The sequence below is a fragment of the Hyperolius riggenbachi genome, chromosome 5 (genome assembly GCF_040937935.1).
Source record: "Hyperolius riggenbachi isolate aHypRig1 chromosome 5, aHypRig1.pri, whole genome shotgun sequence".
NCBI classification, from domain to species: Eukaryota; Metazoa; Chordata; class Amphibia; order Anura; family Hyperoliidae; genus Hyperolius; species Hyperolius riggenbachi.
Window position 1 is genome coordinate 85,293,434 of NC_090650.1, and position 23,357 is coordinate 85,316,790.

At 43.8% G+C, this 23,357-nt stretch overlaps 1 protein-coding gene across 1 annotated transcript in view; it reads left to right on the forward strand.

Moving 5' to 3' along the window:
- Positions 1 to 6,614: 6,614 nt before the first annotated feature.
- The window catches only part of LOC137519661 (solute carrier family 22 member 13-like), a 38,564-nt gene continuing 21,821 nt past the window's right edge, over positions 6,615 to 23,357 (forward strand). Inside the window, exons 1-3 of the mRNA XM_068238630.1 lie at positions 6,615 to 6,989; positions 12,114 to 12,217; positions 16,750 to 16,904. Of these exons, the coding sequence (XP_068094731.1) occupies positions 6,615 to 6,989; positions 12,114 to 12,217; positions 16,750 to 16,904 (634 nt within the window). The remainder of the gene's footprint in view (positions 6,990 to 12,113; positions 12,218 to 16,749; positions 16,905 to 23,357) is intronic.

A 23,357-nucleotide genomic window follows, 5' to 3' on the forward strand; every position in this document is an offset into this window, starting at 1 on the left:
TTTCAAAGGTCAATGGAGGAACAGCCAGAAATGTTGTGCCCGGATTCACAACCATTAACTGTGGGAAATGCACCGCGCACTGAAATACAAGGCGAGTCCGAGGAGGACTCGGAAACCCAAATCCCAGAGCAAGTTGGGCAGGAGGGGTTGCAATTGCAGGAGGTCGGCCGACAAGATCTGGAAGACGACGTTGGAGTGAGCTGCGCAGAGGTTGTTCTGGGGAGCTCTACTCCACGGCGGCGGCCCCCCACAATGACATATGACGAGTTTGAGGAGATGGAAGAGGAGGGTATGGACAATGTGGACATAGACCCAGATTTTGTTTGTGAACGAGAACATCGCCGTCGTAGCAGCAGCACAGATGAGTCTGTTGAAGAACCCACTGCTGCACGAGTTCGCCTTGTGCCACAAGGTAGGCGGCGCGCAATTTCAGGCACCAGAAGCGTGGAAGTTCAAGTGAGAGGCAAAAGAGGAGCAAACAGAAATCGCCAGCAAGGAGGCAGGTGCTCCAAAGTCTGGGCTTTCTTTGAAGACTGCACTGAGGATGTTACCATGGCGATTTGCAAGGTGTGCAAGACCCGCCTGAGCAGGGGGAAAAGTATTAACAACCTCTCCACCACCAGCATGAGCCGCCACATGCTATCCAAACATCCCACTCTGTGGGCAAACGCGGCAGGACAGAATACCAGCAACACTGCCTCCCTTGGGTTCACCAGACTCACCACCAGACCCGCCTCAGCAGCAGCAGTAGCCCAGCCATTGCGTGGTTCACAACATTCACAAACATCAGACGACGCTGACACTGTCACTTTCCGGAGTAGTGCTCTTGAGGTCTCCCAGTGTTCATCAAACACAACAACCAACAGCCCTTCCGTGTGCAGTGCTACGGTTCAGTTGTCTGTGTCGGAGATGTTTGAGCGCAAGAGGAAATTGCCAGCAAATGACCCCCGGGCCGTAGCAGTAACAGCCAGCATAGCCAAGCTTCTGGCCTGCGAAATGCTGCCATATCGAGTGGTGGAGACAAACAGCTTCAAGGGCATGATGTCAGTGGCCATCCCACGTTACGTGGTTCCCAGCCGCTACCACTTTGCGCGCTCTGCAGTGCCTGAGTTGCATGAGCACGTGGTCAGCAAAATAACCCGAAGCTTGAAGAATGCCGTTGCCTGCAAGGTTCACCTCACCACTGACACTTGGACGAGTGCGTTCGGACAGGGTCGATACATCTCCCTTACCGCGCACTGGGTGAACCTTGTGGAGCCTGGCAGCGATTCCTCACCTGCTACGGCGCGGGTGTTGCCCACGCCGCAAACAGCTGCACCGCCGTCCCTCCCACTGGATAACAACAGCAGCACCTACCTCTCTGACTCCTTCTCCTCCAACGCATCTCAAAGCTGTACCTCATCCGGAAACGCTAACCCAGCAGCAGTAGGATCGTGGAAGCAGTGCAGCACAGCTGTTGGCATGCGTCAGCAAGCGTTGCTGAAGTTGATCTGCCTTGGGGATAAGCAGCACACAGGGGAGGAAATTTGGAAGGGAATAAAGGAACAGACGGATTTGTGGCTGGCACCGCTGGACCTGAAACCGGGCATGGTTGTGTGTGATAATGGGAGTAATCTCATTCACGCTTTAAGGTTGGCTAAGCTGACACACATCCCTTGCCTGGCGCACGTGATGAACCTAGTAGTTCAGCGGTTCCTGAGGACATACCCAGGCGTGGCCGATCTTCTGTTGAAGGTGCGTCGAGTGGCCAAACATTGTAGAAATTCCAGTACTGCTTCGGGGGCACTCGCCAAGATGCAGGAGCGCTTCAATCTCCCCCACCATCGCTTGCTGTGTGATGTCCCTACGCGCTGGAATTCTACGCTGCACATGCTAGCACGCTTTTGTGAGCAGAAGAGTGCAGTGGTCCAGTACATGACGGCGCAGTACCGAGGCGCATCCGGACAGCTGCCAAGCTTCTGTGGATCCGATTGGGCCAACATGTTGGACCTCTGCCAAGTCCTCCAAAATTTTGAGCAATCCACGTTGCTTGTGAGCAGTGACAACTCTTCAGTCAGCATTACCATACCACTGCTGTGTTTACTAAAGAGGTCAATGTTGAAAATCAAGGAAACAGCTGTCATGATGCAACTGGGGGAATCTGAAGGAGAAAACGATCAGCGTGATGGTACCAACATCAGGCCATCCGCCTCAGGGAACGCTGGCCCCAGCAGCTATGACGAAGAAGAGGAGGAGGAACAGCTGGAGTTGGAGCAGGAATTTCATGCCACCACTGACGAGGGCCAGAGCGGTGCACGTTGGACTTCCACAATTCAGCGCGAATGGTCAGCAGAAGCAGACCAGGAGGAAGGTGACGACTATGATGCATCACAACAACTATCACAACGCTCACAAGAGGATGATGAGGATTCTGGTAGGACTCTGGCACACATGGCTCAATTCATGCTAGACTGCATTGAACGCGACCCACGCATTGTGCGCATTCTGGACAACACCAATTACTGGGTTTATACCCTTCTGGATCCACGGTACAAACACAATGTTCCAAAACTGCTTGAAGAAAGAGTCAGACAGGTCAAAATGGAAGAATACCAGCAGGCCCTTGTGGAGACTTTAGAGAGGAGATTGACATCCTCCCCCTCCTCTAGCCAGTTGTACGCCGACAGACTGACTTCCGCAAACCCAGGACGACCAGGAGGGCAGCAAACAACGCAAGCCGCAGCTAGTGCCCAAAAGGGAATGGTATCGGCAGTGTCCTTGGAGTGGGAAAATTTTCTGACACCCATGCAGCAGCAGCCCACTGAACAGCAAGCGTGCAGATCCACCTCCAACACCGATCGCCTGGAGAAGATGGTCAAGGACTACATGTCAGATGACGTAGCTGTGTCGAACAATCCATCCGCACCCTTCAACTATTGGGTATCGAAGCTAGACACCTGGCACGAACTGGCAATGTACGCAATAGAGGTGCTGGCTTGCCCGGCAGCCAGCGTTATGTCGGAACGCTGTTTCAGTGCTGCCGGAGGCATCGTCACAGATCGGCGTATCCGCCTCTCCACAGAAAATGCAGACCGTCTGACTCAAATTAAAATGAATCAATCCTGGATTGGAAATGACTACGCAACACTCCAGGACCCCAACCAAGTAACATGACCAATGAACATCTGGGATGGTGTAGCGTTTCCGGTCCCTGTTTATTGAACCTCTCATCTGTATTACATTTATGACTGCATGGCGGCAAAAAGCATTGCTGCTATATCCGCACGCTTTTTGTCCTCATGCAAGGCCTGGGTTGTTGTGTCTCAAAAAGCATGGCCTTCTCCTCCTGCGCCTGCTCCTGTTCCATCACGTGTGCTGCTGCTGCTGCTGGGTTAGCGTTGCCGGTCCCTGTTTATGGAACCTCTTATCTTTATTACATTTATGACTGCATGGCGGTACAAAGCATGCTATCCGCACGCTTCTTGTCCTCATGCAAGGCCTGGGTTGTTGTGTCTCACAAAGCGTGGCCTTCTCCTCCTGCGCCTCCTCCTGTTCCATCACGTCTGCTGCTGCTGGGTTAGCGTTGCCGCGTGGTCCCTGTTTATTGAACCACTTATCTTTATTACATTTATGACTGCATGGCGGTACAAAGCATGCTATCCGCACGCTTCTTGTCCTCATGCAAGGCCTGGGTTGTTGTGTCTCACAAAGCGTGGCCTTCTCCTCCTGCGCCTCCTCCTGTTCCATCACGTCTGCTGCTGCTGGGTTAGCGTTGCCGCGTGGTCCCTGTTTATTGAACCACTTATCTTTATTACATTTATGACTGCATGGCGGTACAAAGCATGCTATCCGCACGCTTCTTGTCCTCATGCAAGGCCTGGGTTGTTGTGTCTCACAAAGCGTGGCCTTCTCCTCCTGCGCCTCCTCCTGTTCCATCACGTCTGCTGCTGCTGGGTTAGCGTTGCCGCGTGGTCCCTGTTTATTGAACCACTTATCTTTATTACATTTATGACTGCATGGCGGTACCTCATGCAAGGCCTGGGTTGTTGTGTCTCACAAAGCGTGGCCTTCTCCTCCTGCGCCTCCTCCTGTTCCATCACGTCTGCTGCTGCTGGGTTAGCGTTGCCGCGTGGTCCCTGTTTGTTGAACCACTTATCTTTATTACATTTATGACTGCATGGCGGTACAAAGCATGCTATCCGCACGCTTCTTGTCCTCATGCAAGGCCTGGGTTGTTGTGTCTCACAAAGCGTGGCCTTCTCCTCCTGCGCCACCCTCCTCCTGTTCCATCACGTGTGCTGCTGCTGGGTTAGCGTTACCGGTCCCTTTTCCTGGAACCTCTTATATGTATTACATTTATGACTGCATGCCGACAAAAAGCATGTTACCTGTGCAAAGAAAACAGACATTTCCCGCATTTAAAAGACAGTTTTCCCTTTGAAACTTTAAAATCGATTTTCTCAAAAACTATAAGCTCTTTTTGCTAAAAATTTTTTCCTCTTGTACCCACTCCCAAGGTGCACATACCCTGTAAATTTGGGGTATGTAGCATGTAAGGAGGCTTTACAAAGCACAAAAGTTCGGGTCCCCATTGACTTCCATTATGTTCGGAGTTCGGGTCGAACACCCGAACATCGCGGCCATGTTCGGCCTGTTCGGCCCGAACCCGAACATCTAGATGTTCGCCCAACACTAGGTGGCACCTCTGTTTATGAGGACTATGAAGAATTAATTTGAAAAAATTAATTTTCATATATTCGCAGTTGCCTACAGTGGTTTCGAAAATGCTATAAAAATAGGTGTTATTTTCAAATCTTATAAATAAAATACCTTTTAAGCCAGTAGAGCCACCAGCAAGCAAGAAAATACTTAGATGATTTAGATAATTTTGACTGTGTGTTTTCAACCTACGTTTTGGTATTTTTTTCAATTGCAGAGTGCTGAAAAGTGATTCTAAACAGAAGATGAAAAATTATCTCCTAGGAGAAAACTTTGGAGAAAAAGTGAATTGAGAATTGATCAGGCCCTTTGTGTGTGTGTGTGGGGGGGGGGTGGTGGAGGGGGGGGGGGCAGGAGGGGTTGCAGCATGAGAGGGGAGCTTGGCCACACATTGGCAGGGAGGAGGGACAGTCCCTCCCCCCCCTTCCTCACCTCGGGCTTTCCCCTCAGCGCTCCCCCTTCAGCTTCAATCAGTGTCTGCAGTGCGGACAGGAACACATACCTTCATGCGTTCCACCGCCGGAGCTTCCTCTCTCTAAGGGCCTGATTCACAAAGCGGTGCTAACAGTTAGCACGCTGGTGAAAAGCCCTTTATCATGCCTAAACTCAGTTTAGGCATGATAAGTTTAGGTGTGATAAGTTTAGGTGTGATAAGTTTAGGCATGATAAGTTTAGGTGTTATAAGTTTAGGCATAAGATAAGATAAGTTTAAGCGCCAACTGGGTTAGCACCGCAGTGCACAGCTTATCAAAAGTTTTACGCTAGCAAAGTCTGGTGCACTTTGTATAAAGTTTAATGGCGCTGCTTTGCGTGCGCGACTTTGCAAGCGATCTAAACTTATCTAAACTTATCATGTCTAAACTTATCACACCTAAACTTATCATGCCTAAACTTATCACACCTAAACTGGCTTTTCACCAGCATGGTGCAATGGTTATCATGCCTAAAGTCTCTAACTGGGTTAGCACCGCTTTGTGAATCAAGCCCCAAGTGTCTGACGCTTCTTGTTTAAACAGGAAGTAGCGTGAGGCACTAAGAGATCGGACCTCTGCGGTGGATGGAGGTATGTATTCCTGCCCGCTCTGCAGACACTGATTGAAGCTGGAGGGGAGAGCTAAGGGAAGAGCCCGAGGTGAGGGGAGGGGGGACTGTCCTCCCTCCCCACCAATGTGTGGCTAAACTCTCCCCTCATGCTGCGACCCCTCCTGCCCCCCAAAACGGTACTGAGCGGGGAGGGGCTCCAAATTTTTGCAGGGGGGTCCGGTGATGTCTGGTTACACCCCTGAAAGAAGGATTTGGTTCAAATAAGAGGCACTGCCTATCTATCTATCTGACTATTATTATTATTATTATTTAGTATTTATATAGCGCCGACATATTACGCAGTGCTGTACAGTGTATATATATATTGTCACTAACTGTCCCTCAAAGGAGCTCACAATCTAATCCCTACCATTGCTATATGTCTATATTATGTAGTGTAAGTACTGTAGTCTAGGGCCAATTTTAGGGGGAGCCAAATAACTTATCCGTATGTTTTTGGAATGTGGGAGGAAACCGGAGTGCCCGGAGGCATACAAACTCTTTGCAGATAGTGCCCTGGCTGGGATCGAACCAGGGACCCAGCGCTGCAAGGCGAGAGAGCTAACCACTACGCCACCGTGCTGCCCATCTATCTATCTATCTATCTATCTATTTATCTATTGATTTATCTATGTATTATACTGTATATCCAACTTCTTGTGAAATACATAATGTACTCTGTTTTGCATAGTCATCATTTTCAAGCAAGAAAACAGATTCATATGTTATGACTGAGACTTTGACTTTCTGTAGGTATCTCATGGTCAGAGATTAATCATTAATTTATGGTGTCTTTCATAAGCTGTCACATTACAACGCTGCTCTAGGTAACAATGACAGAGTTTGGAGAAATCCTAAAAAATGTTGGTGAATTTGGCCGGTTCCAGAAATTTTTGGTGTTCATCATGTCCTTTCTCAATTTCTTTAATGCCTTTCACTTATTTGGACAAGTCTTTTTGGGAATATCTGTGCCTCATCACTGCAATATCAGCTGGATCCTGGAGAAGAACCCAAACCTGACCGAGGAGCAACAGCTGAATTTAACCATCCCTCACAATACACAGGGCTCCTATGAGAGATGCTTCATGTACACTCCAGTGGACTGGGATATTGAAGCCATTGAGAGGTATGGGCTGAACGACACACAGGGCTGCCAGGATGGATGGGTGTATGATATGTCACAGCAGAAGGCAACGCTGGTCACCGAGGTCTGTAACTCTTTCATTCTTTATCAGCTAAACATGTCATTGGGCTAAATTCAGTAAACTCGGGTAAAGTCACTGTGCACAGAGAACACACAGCAATTCTTACTGTTACTAACGCTGACAAGGTAGTGCACATTGTATAATTAGCATGTCCCCCATTAGCTAAGTTAGGTGAGGGTTGCTAGGGTAATGAGCATTATGCTTCCCAGGGCCAGTGCTAGTTTTTTAGCTTGTACTTGTAAGGATGCGCCCCCCCCCTCCTCCCTATTTGCAATTATTGCACAGCACCTGACAATTTACTCTGCTTCATTTAATGCAAGGGAGCCTATGCAACAACTTGAGACATGACATGTGGCAGCTCAACACAATAACACACTGAAAAAGAAGAAGAACCGAGAGCCCAATATGGTGTAGTATGTTAAGGCAATTGGATAATGGAACGAGTATAAATTAGATACTCACAAACCAGGGTTACCTCCAGGCAACCACTGTATAAGCAGGTGAGGAGATTAGCCTGTCCTCACTCAGGATTAAGAAGTCACTCTCTGTAGACTGGAAAACAAGAAGGGGTATCCCCCTCCACCAAGGGTGGATATAAGACGTGTTTATATTTGAGAACTGTCAGACTCCTCACACAGCACAACAAGCTGCTTTTCAACAAATGATGACCTCTTCACCTCGCTCGCTCTCCTACTACTCTGACTGCATTCTATAAGTGTAACCACACAGTACAAACATGCTGCCCCTGGAATCTCTGTGCCTGATGAAGTATTTCACCATGCTTTATGAGAGAACCGGCTCTGATGCTTCAGCCCTGTGTTCGTGCAACTATGGAAAGGAGGCTTACTGCAGCACATTTCCTTAAAGGGAAGGTCCAAGCAAAATAAAAAAATGAGTTTCACTTACCTGGGGCTTCTACCAGCCCCATGCAGCCATCCTGTGCTGTCGTAGTCACTCACTGCTGCTCCAGTCCCCTGCTGGCAGCATGCCGACCTCTGAGGTCGGCAGGCCGCATTGCGTACATTTTTACGCATTCCTGCTAGTGCAGGAATATTAACACATACATTTTTACGCGTTAGTGGTTTCAATGGTTTTAAATTTTTACGCATTAAACCACTAACACGTAAAAATGTATGTGTTAATGTTCCTGCACTAGCGGGAATGCGTAAAAATGTATGCAATGCGGCCCGCCGACCTCTGAGGTCGGCATGCTGCCAGCGGGGGACTGGAGCAGCAGTGAGTGACTATGAGGGCACAGGATGGCTGCATGGGGCTGGTAGAAGCCCCAGGTAAGTTAAACTCATTTTTCTATTTTGCTTGGACCTTCCCTTTAAGCAAATAGAATAGCCATTATTTAATACTTAACCACTCCCCCTCTGCCGGGACGAGTAACTACATCCCTGCAAAATGCCACAACTCGGTGCTGCCAAGTTCCCATTCACTGATCTAAGTCCCTGTGTGAACGACCGCAGCCATCTATTTAGACGCTCCGCCATTCACAAAACCCGTCCACGCATCACTTCCTTTATGCTTGCTAATATTAGCATGAGAAAGTGAGCGGCAAGGACATCTTGTGGCCAAAAAGTAAAATTACATCTACATTTATTTTTCAATAAAGAACATATTTTTCCCTTATTTTTACATTTAAAATTAATCCCTGACCTCCCACACTCTCCATTAGCTGACAATATATATATATATATATATATATATATATATATATATATATATATATATATATATATACACACATATATATATATATATATATATATATATATACATACAGACCAAAAGTTTGGACACACCTTCTCATTCAAAGAGTTTTCTTTATTTTCATGACTATGAACATTGTAGATTCACACTCAAGGCATCCAAACTATGAATTAACACATGTGGAAGTATAGTACTTGACCAAAAAGTGTGAAACAACTGAAAATATGTCATATTCTAGGTTCTTCAAAGTTGCCACCTTTTGCTTTGATTACTGCTTTGCACACTCTTGGCATTCTCTTGATGAGCTTCACCTGAAATGTTTTTCACTTCACAGGTGTGCCCTGTCAGGTTTAGTAAGCAGGATTTATTGCCTTATAAATGGGGTTGGGACCATCAGTTGCGTTGTGGAGAAGCCAGGTGGAAACACAGCTGATAATCCTACTGAATAGACTGTTAGAATTTGAATTATGGCAAGATAAAAGCAGCTAAGTAAAGAAAAACGAGGGGCCATCATTACTTTAAGAAATGAAGGTCAGTCAGTCTGAAAAATTGGGAAAACTTTGAAAGTGTCCAGAAAACTCTTTGAATGAGAAGGTGTGTCTGTAATATATATATATATATATATATATATATATATATATATATATATATATATATATATATATATATATATATATATATATATATATATATATATATATATATGTAAAATTTACAAATAAAAAACAAAACACATAAATAGTTACCATAGGGGCTGAACTTTTTTAATATGTATGTAAAGAGGATATATTACTGCTGCTTTATAAATGATTATTAATAATTAGGGATGGAAGCAAAACTGAAAAAATGCACCTTTAGTTCCAAATAAAATATTGGCCCCATACATTGTACTAGGGAAAAATGTTAAATGTTGCACTAACCGGGACAAATGGGTAAATAAAATGTGTGTGTTTTAATAATGGTAGCCTGTATTATTTTAAAACTATAATGGCTGAAACCTGAGATATAATACATTTTTTCAAATTTTGTCTTATTATTCCCATTAAAGCGCAGTTAGAATAAAAAAATCTTAGCAAAAAGTTCCCCCAAAGAAAGCTAATTGGTGGCGAAAAAAACAAGATATTGTAAGGATTCCTCCTGTAGCGTGTTCTGTCCATTGCAGTGGAGCTGCAAATGGACAGTTCTGGCTTGTTTTCTTGCATTCGGTTGTACATTCGCAATGAGTCACATTGTTATTGGCAATCACTCTGCAGCTCTAGGCAGCTCGGGATGCTGTCATCATTCCACCAGTTGCTTGCTGCAGCTGAGCTGCAACCAGATAGCCCTGGATTTCCTGCAGGCATGTTGTTGCATAGTACTGCATGTGTTTCTTATGGGAGTCCTTTGCATTCACAACCGGCTAGCAAATGGTAATCAAGCCAGCTCACGATTGAATGATTACCATTCAGCTGTGTGGAAATTTGCATGCTTGCATCCACTGGTCGATGCCGGCATAAAAGTTTGTCTTCCCTTTTAGTCCTTGTCCGTCATAGCGGTCAGTACGCTGGTCTGCTGGGCACAGTGTCACTCTGTATTAGATCTGTATATGTAGTTCAATGGGACCTTATTACTTGTGATTTAGCTAGCAACATCGCACTGCGCTGCCATTGTGTCTTATTTGTAGTGATATCGGAAGCCCAGAGCTGCAGTTGTTCTGGGTAACCTGTGTAGCCTCTTCCAATATTCAGCATTACATTTAGCCTTTTTGCTCTGGGTGGTCAAAGCATAACCCCAAAGCATTACAGATATAGATTGTTTTGTTGTGATAAGTAGTAATAAAGTTATGACAAATGAATGGAAGGAGGGCTGACATGTGAAAATTGCTCTATTTTTTAAGAGGAAAACCCCTTTGAGGTGAAGTGGTTAACCTGACCCAAACATTCACATTAAGTTCAACTCCAAGCCTGGGATAACAACAAAAATAAAAATGGAAGAGATTCTAATGCTATAAACCCTATTCAATCTAGAATATTATATATTTTTTCCTTAGAGAGTTACGTTTCAGTCTTCCCTAGACTCAAAAATCTGCCCTGAAAAAACCTTAGCATAAAACCTAATTTGATCAGCTAAACTTTTAATCATCATTGAATCAACAGAAGTCCTATATTTTACCGTAAAAAGTTTTGGCTCTGGGAGGTCTGGCACAAACCAGGAGCACCTACAGATATCATAATGTTTCTGGATCTGATTGTTCACAATAATCCCACATCTGTTGGTAGCTTTAAAGCGGGATTGTCACCATAAAAATCTAATTTCAACAGCAACTGGTCTGAGTGTATTAAGTGATAAAGATGTTAATCCTGCATTCAAAACTTTCAAATCTTTTTCTGCTGTTAGGGTTTGGAGTTATCACATACCTTAAGAGCACTACATACCTTAGGAGCACTGGGCCAGAGCTCTTTAGGTATGTGATAACTCCAAACCATAATAGCAGAAAAAGTTTTGAAAGTTTTCAATGCAGGATTAGCATCTTTATCAAGTAATACACTCAGAACAGTTGCTGTTGAAATTTGATTTTTTAACAGATAAGTAAAAACATAGATTATGACAAGTCTAGTTTGAACCTAGACCAATTGAAGGAAACCTGTAATGATTTTTAAAAAAGAGTTTCACTTACCTGGGGCTTCTGTCAGCCCCCTGAAGCCACCCTGTACCTGCACTGTCACTTACCAATCCTCCGGTCACCCACGGATGCTTAGATTCGCTTTCCTCAGTCGCCAGCCACTGCGCCTATATGGCCCTGGCTGTGTGCGTTCTCATTTGTGCTCCTGTAACTGAGACCGTCCTGCACAGGCACAGAACGAGAAAACCTCTACTGCGCCTGCACAGAACGCTTCCGGCGACGGGAGGGTGAACAAGGATGCGTGCGGCCAGGGTCGCACAGGCGCAGTGACCAACGACTTGCAAGTCAGCAAAAGTGAAACTGAGCCACGGCTGGGGACCAGAGGATCATGGAGTACCGGCGCAGGCACAGGGGGGCTTCAAGGGGCTGGCAGAAACCCCAGGTAAGTGAAACTCTTTTTTTCTTATAATCAATACAGGTTTCCTTTAAATGTCCCCAACATGCATGATAATTAGCAGGTATCAGATGTGTTACCATATCTGAAGATATGGTCCTGCACCGTAGATAGTATGACCACCTCCAGCCGACCACCATAGTGAGTACATTGCATTGGGTATGCAGCCTGCTCTGCCTGGTCTAGCTCTACATTATCTCACTACACTAAGGGTATTAGTGCTATTTTAAACACATTTTGATGCCAATTTAAAGTCCTGTATGCCGAGATTAATACTGTGAAGCCAAAGCTAACTTGCATGTCTCCTTTCAGAGAAAGTGAAACCAACTAATTCAAGTTTTGCATTTAATTTAAGTTTGACCTGGTGTGCAACAAAAAGGAACAGATAGATATTTCGCAGTCCATTCATATGTTGGGCCTTCTTATTGGAGCTCTTATTTTTGGACCTTTGGGAGACAAGTAAGCATTTTTTATTTTTTTTTACGCATTGATATTGTGAGATAAAATGTGCATGGAACAATAATATCTATCACATAATTAAGTGAACTGACATAGCAGTAGAAGCCAAAGCACCCACACAATAGGAAGAGCCTGTAAGCTTTATATTGTTCTAATCAGAACTGAATCAAAACCTCTCTGTATGGCAATACTGTTATTGGATGAATGTTTGTTTTCTTTATATTACAAATTATTCTTGCATTAAAGGCTAACTGTACTACAGATGTAATACAGTTGTGTTCACAAGTTTACATACCCTGGCAGATTTAGTAAAATGTGCACCATTCTCTTTAGTAAAATGTGCACCAGGAAAATGTAAGCAAACAGGAAAACACATGTTTTATTTTAATTGGATTCAAATTGAACTACTACAATTAAGAAAATGCAGCGATGGTCTCTGTTCAAAAGTTTGCATATCTTTCATCTTAACCCAGTAGCAGCGTCAATAGAGTTAGCTCATTTGAGATATTGCACTGCTTTTTACCTCAGTCGGCAGGACTTGCTGTGCTGTAAATTCTTGGAATGCTTTGATCTCTCCCTCTGCTAGCAGAAAATATGGAAACTAGAAGCAGCAGTGCTCTGTTATTGTCTCACACTCCCTTCTAGTGACAAGTGGCCATAAATACACACTAAAGAAGTACTAATTAGAAGCAGGAAAATGTAAAAAGTAAGACATTAAAATGTGCTAAAATAAATTGGCCTGGAGCACTTGCAAGCCTCTAAATAAATTGGCTGCTAAAGGGTTAATACTGTGTAGGGTTAATACTTTTTTAGAATCAATAATGGCTTGTAGTCTTTTGTGATAGTTGTGGAAGAGGGACTTTCATTTTCTCAGAGAGCAAAGCTACCCATTCTTCTTGGAAAAAAAAGTCTCCCTTTTCCTGTACATTCTTAGACTATCTTGCATTGAACTGCATGTTTGAAATCTCCCTAAAGTGTCTCAATGATATTGGGGTCAGAAGAATGAGATGGCCACTCCAGAAGATTTACTTTTTTTCTGCTGTAGCCAATGGTGGGTGGATCCAGCCTTATCATTGGGATTATTGACATGTTGGAAAGTCCAAGTGAATCCCACGTGCAGCTCCCGAGTGGTGAGTGCAAAATTGTCTTCCAGTATCCTCTGATAACATGCTGTATTCATCTTGCTCTGACCACATTCCTTGTACCGCTGTAGCTCAGTCCGCCCCCCCCCCCCCCCAACATCTAAGATCTAGCCCCATGCCCCCCCCCCCCCCCAAACATCAGAGTTCTAGGCCCATGCTCCACAGTAGGGAAGGTGTACTTTTCTTAATAGCCTTTGTTGACTCCTCACCAAACATAGCATTTATGGTTGTGACCATGAAGTTAAGTTTTGGTCTCATCACTCCAGATTACCTTTTTCCAGATGTTTTGATGGTTGTCTAGTTGCTGTTTTGCATATTTTCTGTAGGCTGTTTTATGACATGGTGCAGTAATGGGTTTCTTCTGGCAAGTCAACCATGCAGCCTATTACAGTTCAAGTGCCTCTTTGTTGTGCATCTTGAAACGTCATTTTTCTGTAGATAAGCCTGGATGTCAGCTGAAGTTATTTGTGTCTTGTTCTTTGCATCCTGAACAATTCTCCTGGCAGTTGTGGCTGACATTTTTGTTGGTCTACCTGATCGTGCCCTGGTGTCAACAGAACCCCTCAATTTCCACTTCTTTATGAAAATACGAACACTGCTGATTAGCATTCTCAACTCTTTTTCCTTTTCCTGTTTTGTAAAGTTGAGCAACGTTCTGTCTCAAGTCATTTGAAAGTTCTTTTGCTTTCCTTGGGGGTAAACAAACCACAATTACCTGATAATAAGTTGTTTTAAGCTCTCAACCAGGGGTGAACAGTACAGAGTTCCAAGCGCTCAAACCACCTGGGACCACCCGCAAGCTACACCCAAGAGAGGTGGGAGGAGCGCAGGCAATTCATGGTTTTACTCAACTACTAACTATAATTGATACTGAATATTTTGGTCATGGTCAATCATATTTTCTAAAAAAAAAAAAAAAAAGTCCAGTATTTCACCAATTCCGCCAGGTTACGTAAACTCATGAGCACAAGTGTAAATGTATAGGATAGTGTGGCATGGTTTCTGCTGATGCAGGTGTGAGTAGTAAAAAAAAGCTGACATCGCCTTCCCTCCTACAGTCAGCCAAGGAGTAAGCTGGAGGGCAGGATGTCCAAAGTTTTGGCATTTAATAAGAACAATTGTAGTGTTGAAAACCTGCCCCACTCCCCTTTCCAGCATACATCCTCCTTGCAGTTTCCTTGACTGAAAAGGGATGATATCTGCTTTTTTTATCAATAACAGCGACAACTGGGGCAGTACGGTGCACTGGCCCCATCATAGGTGAACAGGGGCACCTACTATATAGCTGTGCAGCACAACATTGGTAGGCAGATGGTTAAGTATACTCATGTATTTAAATACAATTATCTGTTAAGCTGAGTTTACGGTCTTAGATATTAAGAGCAGAAGGTGCGGAAAGCAATGCATTGTTGGTTTGGCTGCTATTTTGCTAGACTGATTTCTAACTTTAGGGCTTGAGTACATGGCCATTAATATTGTATGACATTTAATTTGAATAGTGATACATTTGCATATCATTTGCGTTTAAAGAAAAAATTAGGCCTCTTTCACACTTGAAACAATCTATTCCCAAAAGTTGATGAGAGTATGCCTCACTTGTGGGTTAAACTCGCATGGTGCACTCCAGCTCTTGGGTCGCTCAGTGTGATATCCCAATAGGACTATCACTGCTTCTGCGACGGGATGTGGCATTTTTGTGCAACGCAACGCAACAGAACTCTGGACTTGTAAAAGAGGCCAAAGTCTACATTTATATACTTTGGTCATAGCTACCCACTGGAAGCAGTACTACTGGCTAAGCATTGCAAATGCAGGATAATAGCAAAGTAAATACCAAAGCTTGTACAATGCAAGCACATAGCAGATTTATTGCTCCATGGAATCTCAACCAGATTCAGGAGTGCCTTAACAATTTACCCAAAGGGGTTCAGACAGGTATGTCAGCAGCATAATACAAATGCAGAATCACAGGCAGAATTTAACTTGGCCATTTTGCACTCTTACTCCCTATACTGCTTGTGTTTCAATATGACAATTTTTATGCTACTGTGCTGTACAATCTATCAACCCTTTGACAGCTGCCACCTGCTTTGATTAACAACTAGCAATAATGATACAATGTGATGCTGGCTGGAATGTTTGCATGGTCCAGCTTACATTGTTCTTGTTTGGGGGGGGGGGGGGGGATTACAACAGTGGGTGTCTTGTCTGAAACATTAAAATAGAACAGGCCATAGCTGCAGTCAGCATGTCAGCATTGCCAACTGGAGAGATACAGGGGAACAATGGAGCAAAGGGCACTATGCTAACATATATCTATTCTTTTTTGTAATAGTTTGTCTGGACTCTATGAACACAATGTACATGAGGTGGAATAATTGGGTGCATTTATACTTACTGGCGTTTCCTCCAGCCCCATGAGGTACATGGGCTCCCTCACTGATCTCTCCGGCAGCTCCATTCACAGGATATTACTCCAGATAATCTGGGCAGTCACGCGCAGAATGCGCCTGGCTGCGGGAGTGTGACAGGGGGTGCATGCGGAGCCAGGCCATGCATGCGCAAAAAAGCGTGGATGGCAAGATTACCGGGAGGGATAACCAGTGAATGAAGCGGCTGGAGGGGACGGCAAGGGAGCCTATGAACCTCGAGGGGCTAGAGGAAGCCTGTTGGGCCTTTCACACTGGCACGGTGCATTTCGGCAAATTGTCGCACTGCTACCGCAGCCTAATGAAAGACTATGGTAAAGTTCATATTTGTGGGAGGCGCTGCAAGTGGCCAATTTAACGCTAGCGCAGAACTACATTACCGTGCAGTGACCTGTGGTGATCTGCATCGGGCCGGAACTCAAGTTAGACTATGGCGACGCAGGGTCCTTTAATGAAGTTGAAGTTGCGGCGTCATGGCATGCATGCGCTGAAGCGTATTTTTATAATACGATTCCGCATACCCAAAGCAGGAAGTGACCGCAAGCGCACGTCACTTCCTGCTTGACTGGTGGCCAGACAGGGAACTTCGTGTAGTAAAGCAGTATTCCCTGAACACCTGTTTTTGGCGGTGCAATGCGGCGGGCACGACACACCGTTAAAGCCAATATACAGTGAGAAACCAGCCTCGGGTAAGTATAAATGCACCCAATTATCCGATCTCTGGTTCCCTTTTAAAATAATTATACAGTATATCAACTAAATGAAGGCTATATATGGAGAGAACATAAAGGCTAACCTGATAAGTTACAGGCAAAAAATGTGCTTTGTCTATCCTGTAATAGTGGGATAGGAGAAGCCTTCAGCCAGCTAGGGTGTAATTGCAGAGATATGTACAGTAGATGATTGTTATAATATATAATACATGTATGTATACAATAACGTATGTATTTTTTTCTTTAAGGATCGGGAGACGTCCCGTTATATTAATCTCAATTGTATTAATGACGGCTTTTGGTGTTGGAGCAGCATTTGTTACACAGTTTTATGTATATATGATTCTGCGTTGTTTTGTAGGAATGGCTATGTCTGGTATCATGATAAACAATCTCGTATTAGGTAATATATATTTCCCTTCCAGAACAGTTAAAGAGGAACTTTACTGTACATTAATGAATAAAATTGCCTAAATTTTACAAAATTAATTTATAAATTAATTAGTCAATGTTTGCCCATTGTAGATTCTTACCTCCCCTTGAGGCATCTTTACTGCTGGCATGGGGAATCTCTGATTTTTGTTTTACTTTGTGAAGTGCACAACATTGCATGCTCCCACTGAGTGGTCTGGGGCAGAAGGCTCCATGACATCATAGCCTAGGCTATTCATCACTGGGAGGGCGGATTTTCATACCAATATGCACAGGATATAGTTATAAGAAGCATTTCTATCACAAAAACCAGGACAATTAAAACCACTTGAGGACCGCAGACTTATACCCCCCTAGTGACCAGGTGATTATTTACAATTCAGCGCGCTGCAGCTTTAAATGCTTGCTGCAGAGCCATACAACTTAGCAGACAAGTGGATCTTACCTCCTTTTCTTGTCACTTATAGGTCTTCCTTATTGTGGTGTCTGATTGCTTCTGCGATTTTTAATGTAAAAAAAAAATACTATACTTAACCCTCCCTCCCCCCTTACCCACTTAAATTGACCCTAGGCAGCGATCGCATAGCTAATCCTTCTCTCATAGGCGTCAACCTATGAAAGGGATTTCAGAGGAAGCCGCTCAGAGGGACAGCTAAATGTTTTTTTTATTTTTTTTCACCGTTAACAGCCTGCAAGCCGCGATAGTGGTTTGGCAGGCTGATCACGGAGCTCGACTCTGTCACTCAGCGGGGATACACGCGCATTTGGGCGCAATCCCCGCCCACCGCTCTTGACGTCTTTTGGTGTTAGGCGGTCCTGGAGCTGCCACCTTTCCGACGCCTATTGGCGTTAGATCAGTGTTTCTCAACATTTTATTGGTATGTACCCCTTTTAAAACTCTGTACTCACCAAGTACCTTCTAGCATAGTAAACATTATCACAAGTACCCCTTGTCAAATATATAATTAATCCTAGTACATTAAAATTGGCTCTAAACAATTTCCAAGCATTTACTATTGCTGTTAATTAGCTAAAACACTTATTTGGTGTATATATATATATATATATATATATATATATATATATATATATATATATATATATATATGTATATGTATATATGTATGTGGGATATACTCAGCTTCCCCTGGAGAACCAGCTGTCTTCTCAGGTCCTCCTGTCACCACAATGTATATATATCCTGTAGGAAGTTACAGTCTACTACAACTTATAAAATACATCTTAATTTGTGTATAGAAACTCTGATTATATAAAATAAATCTATAACAGTGTTGTATAAACAAGATTTATAATTTTATAAAACTCAAAATTTGTTATTCTTGGTTAAGTATATCAAGCCTGAGTACCCCCTGGAACCATCAGAAGTACCCCCTGGAGTACGCGTACCACACGTTGGGAACCTAGGCGTTAGATGGTCGGGATAGGAGGTTACGTTAAAAATAATTGATTACATTATACTGTATGTTTGTTCCTCAAACCTGAATCGAAAATCAACTTATGAGATAATGAATTGTATTGGTAGTACAGCTAAGAAATAGAACACTTGTGGCAAAGAAAAGAGTCTCATATTGTTTTCCAGTACAGGAAGAGCTAAAAAACGTCAGTTGTTAACTTTGCAAAAGAGCTTCTCTGAGCTCTCTGACCGAACTTGGGTGGGCTACAGTCCTGTTTTCTGAAGCACTTAAACAGCCAAGAAACAGTGAGAGATGGCTTGTCATAAGGTTTTAGTGCAGGAGGGTTCAAAGGGTCATTATTTCTGTTTTGTTTTATAACTTAAAGTGGTATGAAACTCAGCAATTCTTCTTTGCTCTAAAAGATTATGTATAGCCTTAAGCCTACTACCAGAAAAAACATTGAAGCAGAACAGCATTCAAAAAGTTAAACACAGCACTTAGTTCTGCAGTGGAAAGCTCCTTCATCTTATGATTCGCACCTGAAGAGGTGATAACATTGTCTTTTATTTACATTCCTCAGTTTCTACAATTGGTTACAGCCAGCCCTGTGCTGAGACACAGCTGTACTTCGCTCACAAGCAGAGACAGATGATAAATTATCACTAGCTAGCTGCTATATTTATATATTAAAATCTATGAATAAAATGCAATGGCAGCTTTCAGAGCAGATACACTGTACATTGGGACCTTGTAATTGTTCTATTTATTTTCTGTACTACACATACAATTCATTATATCATACTTTTTTTTGCTTCTGGTTTGCTTTAAAGTTCCTTCTTTTGGGCTTTATATTAACCTCCCTGGCGGTTTATTTTTTCAGCAAAAATTGCAGAAATCCAATTTTTTTTTATTTTTTTTTTTATGTTTCATGCAAAGCTACCAGAGTGGTAGCTACATGAAACTCCACTAGAGGGCGCATGTGTCCCTGTAGTTCGATCGTCGCCGGCAACAATAGCAAACAGGGGAACGCGTATATAACGCGCTCCCCTGTTTGGCTTCTCCTGTCGCCATGGCGACGATCGGAATGACGTCATGGATGTCAGCCAACGTCCTGACGTCAGACGCCTCCGATCCAGCCCATAGCGCTGCCCGGAACTCATTGGTCCGGGCAGCGCAGGGCTCTGGTGGGGGCCCTCTTCCGCCGCTGCGTGCGGGCGATCGCCGCAGAGCGGCGGCGATCAAGCTGTACGCACGGCTAGCAAAGTGCTAGCTGCGCGTACAGCACTTTAAATGATGAAAATCGCCCCACCAGGGGCTGAGATCTCCTCCTGCGCAGCATAGCCCGAGCTCAGCTCGGGCTTACCGCCAGGGAGGTTAATATATGTCGTATTTTCGTAACCTGTGTTCTTGATTTGATATCCTTACATTAGAACTCCAAAGAAGCAGGAAATTCTGTTTCATTATAAAGTTATAAAGTGTTAAGAACAACTATAAAAGTACAATTTGTATAAGTTGGTTTCTATTTTAATTGCAGTCAAAGCAATAAAAGATGGTGATCCAGTTGATCACTTCTGGCTAGTGGCTTCTGTACTTCATGTGTTTCTCTTCAGGTTTTACAATGGTTTCTAGTAGTGTTGGTGTTGGAATTTGGCATAGCTGACCCGGAACACCTGAATACTCCCGACTGTTGCTGTTCAGCACTAAGCAAGCGGACAGGGTCAGAAGGAGTTCACTGGCTTGCGAGTGACGTTGCATTTTACATATATAAGGTAAACAGGGCGCTCTATAGGAAGCCACAAATTAAATGCTCAGAGCGTACATCAAAGTCCAATGCAAAACAGACAAGAATCATAATATCATTATATTCTAATAATGTCCCTTGTTTGCTAAGGTAATGGAAAGAGTCCCCACAGATCTTCTTCCAAAAATCCCTATAGGTAAATGAACTTCGCTCTTCCTGAGATATATAGTTACAATATACGCTCACCAGAGGTAACAGCTGCCCTTCTCAGGATCAGCCAACAGCGCTTTTGGCCCAGCCACAGTACTTCCTTGATACTTCAGCGTGTTTTCCTTCCCCCACTCACTCCAACCATAAGGGATAAGAGATTAAAAACTCCAATAGTGTAATACTGTATGATTCAGGTAGGTTCTATTGCACCAGTGCTCCCCGTTCATACACCAGCACCCAGTGCTCCACCACCGAATAATCAATAAAGCCTCTCACCGCACGGCCTGGCTGACCCAGCACAGACCAGCAATAATTACTTTGCAGATGGTATCAGACTTGCTCCTTTGTTGGCAGTGCTCCCTAGGACTCAAACAGGGCCAAACATAGTGTAAAATCTTCTTTTATTAAAATGATTAAAACGTAGTGCACTTACAATTTAGCAGAGACAAATGCGCATATAAAATCATTTTGAGCTCTCTCAGCGTCCCTCGCTCCTTAGGCCACCTACATTTTACATGTCTCCGATACTTTCTCCCTCTGGTTTGGAAGGAGGAAGCATCAGGATCACATGACATACCACATGGCCCACAAACCATTGAACACCTCCTGACCCTGTACGCTTGCTCGGTGCTGAACAGCAACAGTTGGGAGTATTCAGGTGTTCCGAAATGGCTATGCTAAATTCCAACACCAATACTAGTTTCTAGCTATCTGTTTGCATAACTATACACTAGAGGTAGCTCTTTTCAGCACTTATTCTTATACATTTTTATGATAGCTGTGAGTCAGAGAAAATGGTGAATGTTGGTAATAATTGCACTTTATTGGGTAGTGCAAACTTGTACCTTTAGTGTGCAGTTGTTCTCTTGAAACATACATATATATTTATTATCAGTAGGAGTGTTACAGAGTCGAGGAGAAATTCAGTGAACTTTCGCTCTGTGTACTTCTGACATCCAGTAAGGTGGAAAACAATTTGTACTCTAAATGTCTGGGCACCTGATTGGATGTCTGAAGGGAACAGAGATAAAAAGCATTGCTTTTCACTTGACAAACTGTCATAAAGTATATCTCCAGCCACATAGATAAGAGAAAATGTATTTCCTTATAGCCAGGCTGAAATCCAATTGCCTAACATTATTACAAATTATTTTGATTATAATGTATACTGATGAATAACTATCTGTATGAGTGTCCTAATTCCTCCTGTCTAGCCTTGATTTTCATTTCCCTCCCCTCTTCTTAGACAGACTCAAGGGAGAGCCTAACTGGCTGCCTCTGCTGGGAATCTAGTGTGTATACAGCTACCCCTATGCTTCACCATAAGATCCAGAGTGCAAAATCATCTTGAAGGAATACTATCGATTGAAACAACTTTTTTTTTAATACTCTATATTAGTGTACACATTACCACTGGTGCTAGGGGCACTTTATTTATTCACCCAGGTCTCTCTCCCTCTATCCCTGCTTAAAAATTCATTTCTCAGACAGCTCACAAATATATTTCACTGTGTCATTCACAGCATGCAGGAGACATGAGGAGAAATAGGCTGATCTGAGGTGGTAACGGGTAACTAAATCCTGAGTCCTATGGGAGAAAAGCGCTATAGAAATGTTATTGTATTGTATTGTATAAATGAGCTGTAATATTGCTGGAATATAACTAGCTATAACACTAGTCTGTGTTTACACTCAGACTGGTTGCCTGGCTGCCTGCTTGTGGTGATTCACTCCAGGCTGCATCCACTTTACAAGCTGCTGAGAGGGGCAGACCACTGTTTACAATTAGCATTATTAGTATCTTTATCAGTCAAGAGAAGCAAAGATAATAAACACACATTGCTAGAATCTTTAACTCCTTACCACCATATCAATACGATTTTTTCAGCAAGGTGATAATTAAACTATAAACTGAGGAGTTGATAGCAACTCCCCTGTGCAGAGACATGGTCTAGCCCTCTGGGAGCCATTAGTATTTAGATACATTTTGTATCTAAAACTGACTGAGGATTTTACAGCTGAGAGGAACAGCTGTGCGAGGAATCAAATTGCTCCTAGTACTTGTCCTAATGTGTGCTACAACATACAGCATTTAAAAATAAATGCATAGATCGATAGTATTCCTTTAAAGAGACTCTGAAGCGAGAATAAATCTCGTTTCAGAGCTCATAGTTAGCAGGGGCATGTGTGTCCCTGCTAAAACGCCAATATCCCGCGGCTAAACAGGGGTCCCTTCACCCCCAAACCCACCCCCGCAAACCTTGGTCGTAGACTTGGTCGTAAATCTTCTTTTCCTGGAGGCAGGGCTAACGGCTGCAGCCCTGCCTCTAGTCGCGTCTATCAGACGCGCATTGCCGCCTCTCCCCCGCCCCTCTCAGTGAAGGAAGACTGAGAGGGGCGGGGGAGAGGCAGAGATACGCGTCTGAATGACGCACGTGGGGCAGGGCTGCGGCGGTTAGCCCTGCCCCAATGCGGAAGCGCTCCCCCGCTGTACGGAGGGGATTTGGGGGTGGGGGGACCCCCGTTAAGCCGCGGGATAGCGGCGTTTTAGCAGGGGCACACATGCCCCTGCTATCTATGAGGTCTGAAGCGAGATTTATTCTCGCTTCAGACTCTCTTTAAGGCTTCCTGCACACTAAATGCGATTATATATAGATTTTTAATCTATTTTCATATGCGGTTCCGATTTCCGAATTTTAATCGGTACTGCATTCTGCATTTTTATCTGCGTTGTTCTTTTGATAGCATCCAGGTAAAATCTGAATCACAAATTGTATTTGCAGTGTGCAGGGAGCCTAACCATGTTAATTTTTCCACTTTATTCTCCCTTCCATTGTGCTCCATGTTGTTGAGTTTTCTTCCCCTCTGTAATAGCAGCACTTGCCCCCTGAACCATCGCCCAAGGGATCAAGCCCCAATATCATTATCTTTTTGTCTACACCTGTGTGTCTTATAAATGACCAGGGGGTGACAGTGATATAAAACTCTAAATTTCATTTGTGTTCTAAAAGATAAAACACAGCATAACAAGTTCAATAAGTCCAACTTTGGTAGAAAA